Raw genomic sequence first — 14,101 nt, forward strand, 5'->3', positions numbered from 1 at the left:
CTCCAAAACATGCGAATAGAAATCTTGCCATTTTTCATTATAGCCCTCCCAGCTATGCTTCAAAATATACAGGTTGGAATTTATTTTGTCCCTTGATCATGGTTCCTGCAGTTACATCAAATATGAAAAATGGATGTAACTGCTACTCAGAGAGCTAGATTGCATAATTCTTATCAGCAATACCAAACTGGGGGAAAGGATTCAGGAGAAAGGTCAAGGCTTGGATGTCTAGAATTAATCATCCTAGTACAACTCATTTGGATGAAGACAGGAGGAAATTCTCATACAAGAGCACTGATAACAAACTGATATGGTAGAACTGTGTTGTAAACACATGGGATTCTGGACTGTATGAGACAGATCATTAATTTAATGAAAGCAAGGCCTTAGAAACCGTATTCGGTCATTTTGCTGTGAAATGCAGTTAAGTATAGCCACAGGATCCATTCATATTTCATCAATATAGAATTGCCCTGTTTATTAAATGGGCTTGACTAAGTGCTTTAAACAGTTAACTATGAAAAGTATAGACAGAATCCCTGATGAAACAAGGCCTGCCATGTGTACTGGACCCTTGCTTTTCTGGTTTATAAGAACAGCCGGGGAACTGGCCAAGGAGGAAAGGGTAGTGGTGCATTCTTTACAAGGTGCAATTCCACCTTGTCTAAAAAGAAGCCAGGGGACTGGCCAAATGGGTAGTGCTGAACTCTTTATGATAAGGTGCAATTCCACCTTGCCTAAAGAGCCGGCAGGTAGACTGGCCAAGTGGGTAAGGAACTCTAAAGGAAGTGGTGGTGAGAACATTGTTTTAAAAAGCCTCCCTGAACCCCACCAAACTGGGTAATTTCAAGCCAGTCTCTCAATATTCCATCCTTGGGAAAGATGTTGGGGGTGGTGTCTCAGTTTTGGGGATTTCTGGATGAGATAGATTACCTAAATCCATTTCAATCTGTCTTCAGGCCTGGATATGGGAAAGAGACTGCTTTGGTCACCTAGGTAGATTATCTAAACCACGTACAAGTTGTGTATGTATCCCTGCTAGTTCTGCAGGGATTCTTAAGTTTAATATCAACAACAAGCCCTAAGACAACAACACAACTCCTTTGAAACCAATTTTTAGCACCCAGAATTTACAGAGGCAAACTTTTTCTCTCCTGCTTCTGTCAGTAAACCCATTTCCCCTTGCCCCCAACCTTTTTCTCTTTCACCCTAGCTCATCACCCATATACATTCTCATTCTCTCACTCCCTGCTGCCCCTTCATGCTCCCAGCCATCTTGGCAGGCACCAGTCTATAGGTGCATTGGTGTCCATGGGCACCACATAGCTTAGTCTGGGATTAAAGTATGGCATTTGTGATAGCACCTTAATGCAGGGTGGGGGACCTACAAGCCCATAGTCTTCCATCTTCCACATTTGTAGCAATTACATTTGAAAAAAAATTATTGGACCAACAGAAGGCACTCAAGCGCAATTGCTGTGTTAGGTGCCAACTAAAACGGTAACAATGTCCCATGAGTTGCAACCCTTCTCTCTCTCTCTCTCTCTCTCTCTCTCTCTCTCTCTCTCTCTCTCTCTCACACACACAAACCCGGGTCAGCACTTAGGTCTGAAAAAAGCCTTCCTCTGACGCGAACAGAAAGCTTTCTTCAAGCCTAATTGCAGTAGAGAGAGAAAATGGCAGAGGGTCACAACTAGGAAGTGAAGGATTAAACCTCCCCATACGGCTGTTATTTCCCTTTGGCAAATTTCCCCAAGCCTAATTGTGGCAAAGGGGCAGGGAGATCATGTGTGCATGTGCATATCTCAGTAGGTTAGCTATAAGGGAACACAGCCATCAGACCAAAAAAGGTTCCTCAATCTATTGAGACTTAATTCTCTGGTTTGTGTAACCAGACCAAATAATATTGAAATAATGAAATTGGCTACAATTGCAAAATCACAGCATCAAGAGTTTGTGCACATAAATCTCGAAATCCAGTAGTCCAGGTGGTTTATTCCAATTCCTACAAATACAGTCACAATCAATGCAGGCACCTTATTTTAGGAATGTGAATGCTAGATAAGCTGTTTATTTATTAAACTATACAAAACAAGCATTTTTGTTACCAAAACAAGCAGTATTCACTACAAAACTGAAAGTGGCACACATATTTAAACTCTTTCATACAGTTAAGGAGAAAATGTTATCAACTGTTATTTTCTTGTCCCTGTAATTCTCAAGTTATTGTTTTAGTTTTCAGTATTTAGAAGCAGAGCTATACAAAAGGCTAGCTATTGATTCATAGAAAGTCTAGCCTATTTAAAAGCCAAAACCTGGCAAAGCAAGAATGTGTGTCAATCACAAAAAGACACATTCGTAAACCCCTTGCATCAAATCAAAAGTGTGGTTATCTCAATTAAAGATTAAAAGATTGCAGTACATGTGTTCTTCCAAAGTTGCATTTTCATTATTTCTTTTCCTCCTCTCTCTCTTTTTAAAAGGCCATTTATCACCACAAAGAAGCCTAACAATAACATCCAAAATATATTTTATTTCGCTACAGTAGATGACTCATTGACCATCTAAGATAGTTAGTTCCACTGAGTTTGACCAGACTTCACAACTCAGTAATGAGTTAGTAAATGAACCACCTACTGTTGAAACAAACAAAATGTCACTGTTTAAAATTACAGAAGACAACATTCACTCACCACAGAAACAATCCCCTGAAACATTTTCAAGTGTTCATCTACATAGTACTTCACTATTTTCAAATCTTTTTGAAGCCAAGTTATTATTTATTACTATTCTCAACTGCCTAAAACTCTAGAATATTGTAATATTTATAAATACTGATAATCAATATTAGCCCTCAAAATTCACCAATACTGTACAATGTAACTTAGAATTACAGTTTGTGATGCTTGATAATGTGACAGCAGGCAGGAAAATGCTTTTCCAAAATTGAAGCTGTCATATACACTGGAGACTCAATCAACACACACCACTCCAGACATACAAGGTGTATTAGTTTTTCCAGGCTCAAAGGCCTCAGCAAGCATTTTGAACAAGCTGGGACAAGCTCGGGGAGGGTGGGGGGATGCCATATTATTTATAGATTGTGCAATTTAAATACTCATGTCATAAAAATGTGAGATTTGATCAGAGTTAGGGGTTGATAAAAATTGTATATAGTGCACAATATCAGTATCCCATAGATGAAAGGTTAAACAAATGACCCTTTCATAGTTTAACAAGTATATGCCACCTTTAGAGACAACCAGTATTTATGAAGAACAGTTTCTTGAACAAAATGCACTGGGATTTTCTCTTTAGTGTCTATACAAAATCAAAGGATAACTGCAAAATCAAACTGGTTTCCACTCCAGTTTGTTTTGGATTATGCATAAAAACAAATGTATGCATATGTACAGAAAACTCCCTTTTTCCATCAGGGCACACATAAATATGGAAACTGCCATATGTCTTATTACAAAAGCTGTTTGCAAATTGTGTGTATGTATGTATATGTGTGTGTGTTATTCTAACATTCGTTGCATCATGTAGAGAAACTCTAGATTACTTGAATGTGCAAAAAAGAACAATCTGGTTTTATTAAAACAAAAATACCATCTATCATCTGAAAGCTACAGCACTGTAAACATTTAGAAACCACCATTCTGTATCTTATGGCAACTTAAATCGTTAGCTACAGGAAGAAGTTTAAATAGCTTCATTTGCAATGGCTGTATATTCCTGTATAAAAGTTATTCTCTTCTACCTTTACTAAGTAAAATTTTATTACAATGCCAGTAAATGTAAAATATGTAGAAAAAGATAAATGCTTTAGCTTGTTAAAGATAAAGCATATCAATACTGTTATGAAAAGTACACCAGTGATTTCAGAAAATTTAATTTGGGTCCCACCCATTTAACATTTCAAAATAAGATTTTCTAGAAATGCCTAGTTCAAACAATTAGAGAAAAACAGCTAATTTTGGTTAGAGAACTTGGACAAGAGGACCTTGGAAATTCAGAGAATATGATTTCTTTCAATTTAAGGTAGAAGTTTTAACATGGTTTGAGAGAATTTGACTCAATATACAGCCCTTATATTCATAGGGATTTCAGCTGCTTATGTCTTTTAAGCATAAAGACAACAAAGCACAAGATTACTAACTACACACATCTTTGCAATTCTTTTAAACATTCCTTTAGAAGAATATAGATTATAATGTGGGTCTGTATCAGAATGTGTATTAGCTTAAAAGTGTAACACCATAACCAATAAGGGGGCAGGAAGAGGACAAACATGCACAGCCACTGTTATACTTGGTGACTTATGCATTAGAACCAAAGATTCCACTTCTGCTCACACTTTTTGTTGTTGTTGTTTTGTGCTGAATTCTCCCCCACTCACATTCCCACAATCTCCCAAAAACTTACTCTGGTGACACAAAATGTCTTCTGCTTGTACAGTGCGATCTTTCAATTCAGGCCTGTGGAACAGACCTTGCTGAAGTCCATAACAAAGTCGTTTGAAATATTATTGCACCAGCAACAGATATGTTTTAAGTTTTCAAATTTTACTGCTTTAGAAGACAATAATAAGTTTGCTGTTCCAAAGTACGTAATATGCACATCTGTTCTGTAACGGACCACCTCCTATATACTTAATCAGGTTTAACACTCATAGGATTGGCTTAATGCAAGAAAGGTGTAAAAACAAAAACATTGTTATCTATTCTCACCTGAAGTATCAGTTAATAAAACCTTCAATAATGCACGATTTTGTTCAATCCTAACTACTCAGTAGGAAATGGAAGCCAATGTTGTTCCTTGTGTTGACTTGCAGGCTCTGAGGTAGGAAAGGAGAGGTTGCTCCTTAAAACTGTGAACTCACTTGCACTGTAAAATTGTAAATATGGAAATAGCAGAGCTATGTTGATACTAGAAATGTACATGCAATGGGAGAATTAGGAACACACCACTCTGCCCCATGTTTGCATACTGGATTTCAGGCTTTCATAGAGGCCTATATATACAGAGCCAAATGCCCTGATCTGTGAAACACCACAATGAAGGTGTACAGACAGGGCCACATGAACATTGAACTCTATGCATCGAGCATAGGACCAGTGTCCCCCCCAAAATGTAACACAGTTGCATTACTTCCTCTACAGAACAAATTATTGTACTTCTTATATTTTGAAGAATGTTTGTTCCAGGTGGCAAAGAAACCAGAAAACATTTACTTATATTTGAATGCTGGTAGCAGTACTGAAAGTTGCAAACTGAACACAATGACCTCAACTCTTCAAGTCTATTTACTTGTGCAGCAGTTGTGTGCACACAACTGAGTCCCCCCCCCCTCCCCACCCAAATACAAGCTACTAACTTGTGTGGAACCTTTAAAGTGCTTTCATGAATGTAAAAAGCAGTTTCTAGTTCAGCTAGCCCGGGGAAGTGGGGGGGGGGGAGGAAAAAGGTTCTAATTCTGTGTTGGGATCTGGCATATAAATTGTGGACCGCAATCAACCATCATCAAAACAGATAATTATACCTTGCAAACACACCACAACTCATACTAAAGATTTTCCCTAGTACAAGTCCATCATGAGCAGCTTTCCAATACAAACCTAATTGTAGAACTGTTAAACATTTCATTCCTGAAGTCAGGAGTCCCACAGACACATCATTACAGCAAAATACTTACAGAATTATTCACCTTATTCCATTTTAACATTGCAATCCTTAAAACTTGCAACTCAGGCAGTATTTTCAAACGGGTAACCTTTCAAAAAAGACAATTTAATAGAAAATGGGGGTATTAACACCACCTGAATCCTTATTTATATTGATAAATTAGCCAGGTGTATGTTAGTCTGTTGACAGTGTAATGCTGATGGTAGGTGGTCGTTGCTGATTTGGCTGTTTGCTTGGAACAGGAAGTTCTAGTCTTTCAGCTCCAAAAATCAAATTCTCCTCTTGCAGACTACACACTGAAAACCTGTTTGCTTCTGTGCCATTCTGATTATTTGGGACCACAACACCACTAACCTGCTCAAAGGATTTACTAAAAAGAGTAGTGCTAGTTCTAGCCAAACTATGACTGCCTGGTTTAGGCAGGGATTGGCTACTAGTGAGGGTCAGTCTCTTTAAAGACAGAAGCTCTAGATTCTCACTCATCGCTCTCTGGTTTTGTTTACGAGACAGATGTTCTTTGTAAGATTCGCCACCCGCTTCTTTTTCTTTTCCTCCAAGTTTGCTTCCTCCAGACCTTCGCTGACTCTTGCCTAGCTGAGTCTTGTTACTGGTATTGCTGCTGTTTGAAAGAGCAGAGTGACTTGTTGTAGAAGTAGCCCTAGAGTAAAAACCTTCATCAACCTCAGAGACTTCAATCAGTTCTTCTTCCGGAATTCCTAGTTCATTACCTACATGAAGAAAGGTGCAATTAATATATGGATTTATATACCCATGTTTTGGAATCAACTAAATTCTATACCATATTTCAGAGCAAAAAGCAAAAGGAGCAGTAAGGAAACTTACCTATTAAGTCACACTGACAGAATGTGCACGTTACAGCTTGTATTACAATAGTAAAGTGATTTGCATGCTTATAATTTCATTTTGTAGTGATTTTTAAAAAGCACTCCAGTTATTCATGCAAAAGAATAGAAGGAGATTAGATACATTAAAGGTAGGAAAAAGGTATGAACCCAAGTATGAGCAAAGGCATCTACATACTATCTGCATAGCAAATTAATCATTGAACTAGATAATCAGGGCACCGTAATAGCCAATATGGCATCACCTGCAGGTTATCACATTTTTAGCAAACCCAACACTGTTCTGATTTGTTTTGTTTTGAAGGACTGAAAGGTCACATTCTGCAGTACAGAGTTATATTTAGTGAAAAGTTTGGAAACCTAACACATTGGAGTGGCAAGTGCTCATGGCTGCAAAGGTTTCCAATTAAAAAATGAGGGGAAAAAACTGAATTGACATGGTTTATGTAGATTTGGAAGAAAAAATCCTTAAGTAACTTTGTGTTGCTAAAATACGAATATTGATTTCAGACCAACCCAAATTGAAGAGCACAAGGTTAACATTGCTTGCTAATTTGAAGTTTCCCAAGCTACAATAAACGTACTTGCTACAGGCTTACTATCAATATATTTAGCACAGAGATCATTTCTATGTGCAAAGCATGCAGTTGTGTTTCATTAAAGGTAACATGCAAATATATTAATTGTATACTGCAATTCTCCAAACATGCAGCAGTGACCCTTTCAGTCTATACCTTTGAGTGTAGCTACAAAGCGCTCTGCTAAAACTGCACTCTGCCAGGTGAGCTTATTCCATCCTCCATTATTTTTCTTACAGATTTTTGCCTCCTGATTTCTGGCAAGCCTTTGCTGTCAACTCTAGGATCGGTAGGCGTTTCCTGTACACCCTGTATATGCTGAGCATCACTCTCTGCTGGTGCTCTGCTTTTTTCCCCATTCCCGGTTCTCTCTCCAGTCACATTTGTGACACTAATCTCGGGTATGACAAAGTTGCCCGATTCAGTAGTGTCATTAGCATTATCTGGTTGTTCTAGAATTAAAGATGGATAAGACAAAAAAGAAAAAAGAAAAAAAAGAAGAGATGGCTGAAACAAAAATCATGGAGACAAACAAAAGAGACAAATCTGACAAAACTAGAAGGCTGAATGTTATGAAAGATGTTTGCTTACTGAACTTTAGTTATTTAGCAATATTAGTAATAAGGGGATAAATTATTTCTATGTAAATGTACATAAAGAAACTCTACTGTCACCAGAAATTCAAAAATATTACACTTCTTTTTATAGTAACTGAATGTATAAATACATTCACTTTAAAAGCTTATTTTAAAACGAAACTATAATAAATACAATAATGACATAAGAAATAATTTCCTTGTAATTTATACAATATACTGGAAACCAACAGACACAATTATATAATAGTCAGCATTATTTCTGCATTAATGTTATGCTATATAAAATGGACAATTATCCTGTATATTGAGTTTTAATATGATAAAAGTTTTAATAGAAAAACCATTCTTCTGTATGTTATGGGATTCACACCTTTCTTAAGCCCAGCAAGGATGACAGACATCCACTGCCTTCTCTTTGGACTTCAACACAGGATGCAATCCTTCCCCACATGAACTGATCCCAAATATTTGAGCCTTGCTTCCCTTGGGGCATATGCATGGACATTTAGACAGTGTGACAATGATTGCAAAGACTATAAAGTGCACATCAGCGTTCCATTCCCCAGACTGTCTTGGTGTGTTGCCTGTATGCATGGCAAAGGGGGAGAAGGAACAGGGCTTTGTTAAGGCTAAGCATCCTGCAATGCATTCACGCTATCAACATGGGGCATATATTCCTATTTATTTATTTATTTATTTATTTATTTTATTACATTTTTATACTGCCCAATAGCCAAAGCTCTCTGGGCGGTTCACAAAAATTAAAACCATAATAAAACAACCAACAGGTTAAAAGCACAAATACAAAATACAGTATGAAAAGCACAGCCAGGATAAAAACCACGCAGCAAAATTGATATAAAATTAAAATACAGAGTTAAAACAGTAAAATTTAAATTTAAGTTAAAATTAAGTGTTAAAATACCGAGAGAATAAAAAGGTCTTCAGCTGGCGACGAAAGGAGTACAGTGTAGGCGCCGGGCGGACCTCTCTGGGGAGCTTATTCCACAACCAGGGTGCCACAGCGGAGAAAGCCCTCCTCCTAGTAGCCACCTGCCTCACTTCCTTTGGCAGGGGCTCATGGAGAAGGGCCCCTGTAGATGATCTTAAGGTCCGGGCAGGTACATATGGGAGGAGGCGTTCCTTCAAATAACCTGGCCCCAAACTGTTTAGGGCTTTAAATGTCAATACCAGCACTTTGAATTGGGCCCGGATCTGGACTGGCAGCCCATGAAGTTGTAAAAGGACTGGCATAATGTGATCTCGCCAGCCAGTCCCTGTTAGTAAACGGGCTGCCCTGTTTTGTACCAGCTGAATTCTTATTAATCCATAAGAATATGTTTCTATAAGAATTTGAGAGATAGAGTAGCCAAGTCAATGGGGTTTCCCCCCTAACAGTTTCACCTTTGGTTTTATGAAACTATAAAAATATTTCTAACATGTATATCCCCCCTTTTCTTATAAGACACCCAAGGCACAGTTTAACAAAAGATTAACAAAATAATAATAATCCAATCAAGGCAATAAAACTTCAATAATAATGAGTCTAAAAGGTTATCAGTAAGAGATCTTTTAGCAAGACACTACAAGTCCTTTGTAGTGTGGATCTTTGAACTGCTAACCTTGAATAGTTACAGGAAGAACATGATATTAAGCTAAGCAATGATAACTTAGGGAGAAACAGCATGATTACTCTAACGTATGAACACTTCCCCTTGCACTTTAAATACATGATTTATGTTTTCTAGCACACATTTTGTAAATTTTTCTGTTGTGATTTACATCACATTTCAAGAATTCAGCAGCAAGGCTCTCACGACTGCTGTGATTCAACTGAAATGTTGAACATTAATATATCAGCATGCAAAATTAATTTTAATCCATTGTGTCACTGACTAATCTGAAGTATTCAGCAAAAATAGAGAGGTGAGGAAACTAAAAGTAAGCCAACAGTTAAACATGTGGCTGAGAATGGCAGGAGAAGCAACTAGCGGCTCCAGCTTCATCAACAAATTGGGACAGAGAGTTAGGCTAAAGTATGGAACAAAGCAGGGCTTGAGAAACTGAAGGCCATAGGAAGGTCATGAGTTTTCAAACAAAACAGGATGCTCTGCAAACATAGAAAATGCACACACAGACTACACATAAGCACTGTCAAATCACATTTGTGGAAGCTCAATCAGAAAAAGGGAGACGGGCAACACTGAACAGCTGGGTCATCAAATGCATTTTCACAAGTTAAACACTGAAAATCAAATGGTAAAATAGTGACACGACACATTAACCAGAGCATTCAGTAATTAATTGGTTTTTAAAAACAAAAACAAATCCAATATATTTTAAAATAACTTGAAATTAATAATAATTAAAAAGGAACCCAGAAGTACATTTTAATTTACTGCAGCAACCTGGTTCTCATTCTGAAAAGGGATCTTAATTTTAAGGACTGAGATAGTGATTATGGGTTATATCCAGTTGGTGTCGCTCAAGAATAACTTGAGGGAAAAATGAGGATGGGCACAGAGGGCTGCAGCAAGGAGTAATAGATGAAAATCAGCCCCTTCCTGTTCTGCCAATGGAAGCCCCCTCAGTGGAGGAACACCAGTTGTATAGAAAATATATTAATAGGTTTTGTGAATATTTTTATTCTTTAAAAAACAAACACCTAGACCAGTAAATTGAATATAAAATAGAATGCATTTTTACAAACAAAAAACAAACAAAAAAACCCTGAGGACTGAGCCTAAGGTTTATAATTTATAGAATAAAAAGAATACATATGACAAGAGCCAACAAGTGATTTAAAGAAGTCCGGAGGATTATTTTTTTTTAAATGAATTAATTACATAACTAATTAGAGCAAGGACAGCCATATTCATCCATTTATATAGCAAACCTGGGTAGCAGAGTGCCTATTACTTTGGAAGCAAAACAGCATCACTCCAACATAATAAAGTCATTTCTACATACTAGGGAAACTCAACATAATATATATATATATATATATATATATATATATATATATATATATACATACATACATACACACACATACATATACATATATATATATACATATATATACATACATATATATACATATATATATACATATATATATATATATATACACACACACACACACATACATATATATATACACACACACACACACACACACACGGATGGATGGTTTTAGGTGGGCTAAAATTAAATTAAAACTCTAAATGTCACCAAACACATTCCTAATAAGAACATAAGAAGTCTCATGATGGATCAGACTGAGGGTTCATTTAGTCCAGCACTCTGTTCACACAGTGGCCATCCAGCTGTCGACCAGGGACCAATAAAGCAGGACATAGTGCAACAGCACCCTCCCACCCATGTTCCCCAGCAACTGGTGCACACAGACTTACAGACAAGGGGGAAAGAGGGACTAAAAGGAACCGGCATTTGGCAAACTGTGAAAGTATGTCAATTAAGTCCATGATTGAGGAAGCTATGTAATGTTAGGATGTCAGTATTGGGGATGGGGGAATGGAGGGCAGAGGTGTAAGGAAAATGCATTGGCTCAAGCCCCTAACAGCTTGTAGTGAATATCATTAAGGGCTGGGATTAGGGTTGGGGAAATGCATGCCATGAAGGTAAAAAAAAATCCTCCCACTCTGCACTATATACAGTGATGTTTCAGAATGAAAGAAAAGGAACACTTTCCCCCCCACACCAGGAACTCCTGCCCCCATTATACAGCTATATATAATGGACCTCTTTAGCACTATAAAGCAAAGCAGGGGATAGTGGGAAGGGAGAGGTATACAAGGCTCCTGTTCCATGCTGATATAAGCTCAGCACAAGAGCAAGCCTTTTAGGGCCTGGGAATATAAAACAACCTGTAGTTGCACATTCCATTTGCTTTCTCTAATACAAAATCTGAGTGATCCAAAGCTTAGTTTGGCAGTAAAGTGGGGCCACCCAAAAAGAAGGTCATTGTCTCTTCACACTGGGGACTCGCCAGCTATGCAGAACTATACTAGTTTGTAAATTAAGAGAAAAATAAAAAAATAAAATCAGAAATAGCCCAACAAAAATGTATGGATGCTCAGTGGCTTCCTGGACCTCCAGGATGCTTAGATATCAGTTGGAGAAGAGGGAAGAAGAAAAACTGGAGCAAGCGCAGAAAGAAATTGTCCTTCTTGAGCCCTTAACATCTTATAGTACCCTATCCTAAACGTGTATCGGATTGCATGCTTAGATAGGATCTACACTATTGCTTTAAAACGGTTTGTAACAGTACTGACAACTGTTGGGGCCCATGACAAACTCCATATATAGTTTTCAAGCCATTTTCAAAGTGTTATATTCTGCTTGGTGTAGATCTGGCCTTAGTCTGCAATCCTAAACACACTTTAGGATAATAACTGTCTCTGAACTCAGAGGGGTTTAGATTTGAGTAAACAGGGTTAAGATTGCACTACACAAGTCTCATTATCACAAAGCACACCAGTTAACATAATTATGAAATTGTATGATAAAGGAATCTTTAAAAAATACATAATTATTTTGCTAGACAACATATTTAGTAATTACTAACTCTCCAACACAGACCTGATCAGAATTTTCTGGAAACCAATGCAGTACACTGTGTAGGCAGGGTGTGTGTGTGTGTGTGTGTATCTTAAATTTTGTGAAATGACTGTGCCAAGTTGTTGGGGGAAAAGTTGCACCTACTTACTACTGAGTTGCAGCATTATAAGTGGTGTTCACATTTAAGATAGGTGGATTTTTCTCAGTGTTTTATTATTTATATATTCACACTACTGAAGGGCATGGTATTTTATGGATCAGCTGGAGTTAATGGAAACAGATAATGTGGAGATTACCTGGTTTTTAAATACAGACAGGAAGTGGACTGAATAAGGTAGCTCTGGTCTTCCAAGTGGTGAATAATGCTTCCCATTACTGTAAGAATTACTGTGATATCATCACTGTCTTCTCAATCAGGACACAAGCTCTGTGAGCTTCACACTTTGCATACCTCACTTTGTGATATAACCCCACTGTTTAAAGGGAATGGTATCCATTTTGAAGAACCTAAGTTTCTCTTCCATTTTGCCCTCACATCTACTTTAAATTACCTTAACTGCTAACCAGTTGATACTTAATCGAATTCACTGCATGCACAAGAAATTAATCTCACTTGATCTGCACTTTTTCCCATGCAAATTAACTCTATAAATAAGAACCGAGATTCTCCCCAAATGCTGCCATTGTACAATAATATATTCCAGATGGAAAAACGAACAAATAACAACCTTCTTTCAAATCATCTGAAATGACAGCCATATGTACCTGATGAATGGTCAGCTAAGATCACAGTCCTTTGAGAGAGAAAGTATGTAAATATGTTTTCTAAAGAAGCATCTGGATCTGCATTCCATCTTTCTATGCAAGACTGAGACTCTAATTTAGTGGCATGTTTTCCAGACAGAATGCTTCTTGTCACTGATCGGAAGCACACGAGTACCAGTTTTGATGCCCATACTACAGACTGGGGTGAACAATTTTGCCCATCAGCTATGTGGAGGGGTCAGACTGCAGTTGTAGGGCTCATGTTCTTCCATTTAGTCAGCTGTGAAAGGTTAGGGTAGCAGTTTTAGCAAGACCAAACAGTTACCACCCATATGATAATTTGTTAATGACACAAAGTACCATAAAAGGTAGTAATTGGGGTAAGTGATAACAAAGAACAGTAAAGTACCTATTACCTATTCTGGGTACATATCTATGCTTTGAAGAAGAAAAATCCTTTATGGTAGAAAGGATGATGTTCAGAATCCCCCAATCTCTTATTTTAACACACAGAATACTTGCAAAATTGTCCTCCAGGAGCCAAAGTAGTGCTAGCTTCTGACATCCACTCCCATTTTGTCACAACATCATGAGATACCCCTCCTGAATTAAAAACTCATAATTTACTAGCTACTTAAGAGTCTGCAGCAATACTTGCATACCTGGCAAATTATCCTTCTTCTTAACAAAATAACTGTTCATCTTTATCGGAGTCAGTTGCTTTACTAATACTATCAAAGCTTCTTGCCTTACTGTTATCTGCTGCAGCAAACACTTGTCCTAACCAAAGACTGGTGAACTTCAGCACCTTTATCATCAAGTGTGAATCCTGCAGGAAGGCAACATTAAAGAATGGTTTTGGAAATGTGCAAGGTATTATCTTCTCTGGACTATCAATACATTTACATTTATATAAAAAGGGAGGAAACTGTACTTGATAGAAGGAAGCACTGTATGCTCCGACTGTTATCCTACAAGTTGCTGAATACGGGCAACCTTCCAAAGCCTCCTTAGTAATAATATC

At 37.5% G+C, this 14,101-nt stretch overlaps 1 protein-coding gene across 3 annotated transcripts in view; it reads right to left on the minus strand.

The window, feature by feature from the left end:
• Positions 1-5,785: 5,785 nt before the first annotated feature.
• The window catches only part of HYCC1 (hyccin PI4KA lipid kinase complex subunit 1), a 36,609-nt gene continuing 28,293 nt past the window's right edge, over positions 5,786-14,101 (minus strand). Inside the window, exons 11-12 of one of the 3 annotated variants that reach the window (XM_063123862.1) lie at positions 7,367-7,581; positions 6,325-6,416 (exon numbers count right to left, since the gene is read on the minus strand). In XM_063123862.1, the coding sequence (XP_062979932.1) occupies positions 6,405-6,416; positions 7,367-7,581 (227 nt within the window). In that variant the 3' untranslated portion in view covers positions 6,325-6,404. Of the gene's footprint in view, positions 6,417-7,285; positions 7,582-14,101 lie in introns of all 3 variants that reach the window. The other 2 variants (XM_063123851.1, XM_063123840.1) reach the window with 2 other exon arrangements.

Source organism: Elgaria multicarinata, chromosome 1 (genome assembly GCF_023053635.1).
Source record: "Elgaria multicarinata webbii isolate HBS135686 ecotype San Diego chromosome 1, rElgMul1.1.pri, whole genome shotgun sequence".
NCBI lineage: Eukaryota > Metazoa > Chordata > Lepidosauria > Squamata > Anguidae > Elgaria > Elgaria multicarinata.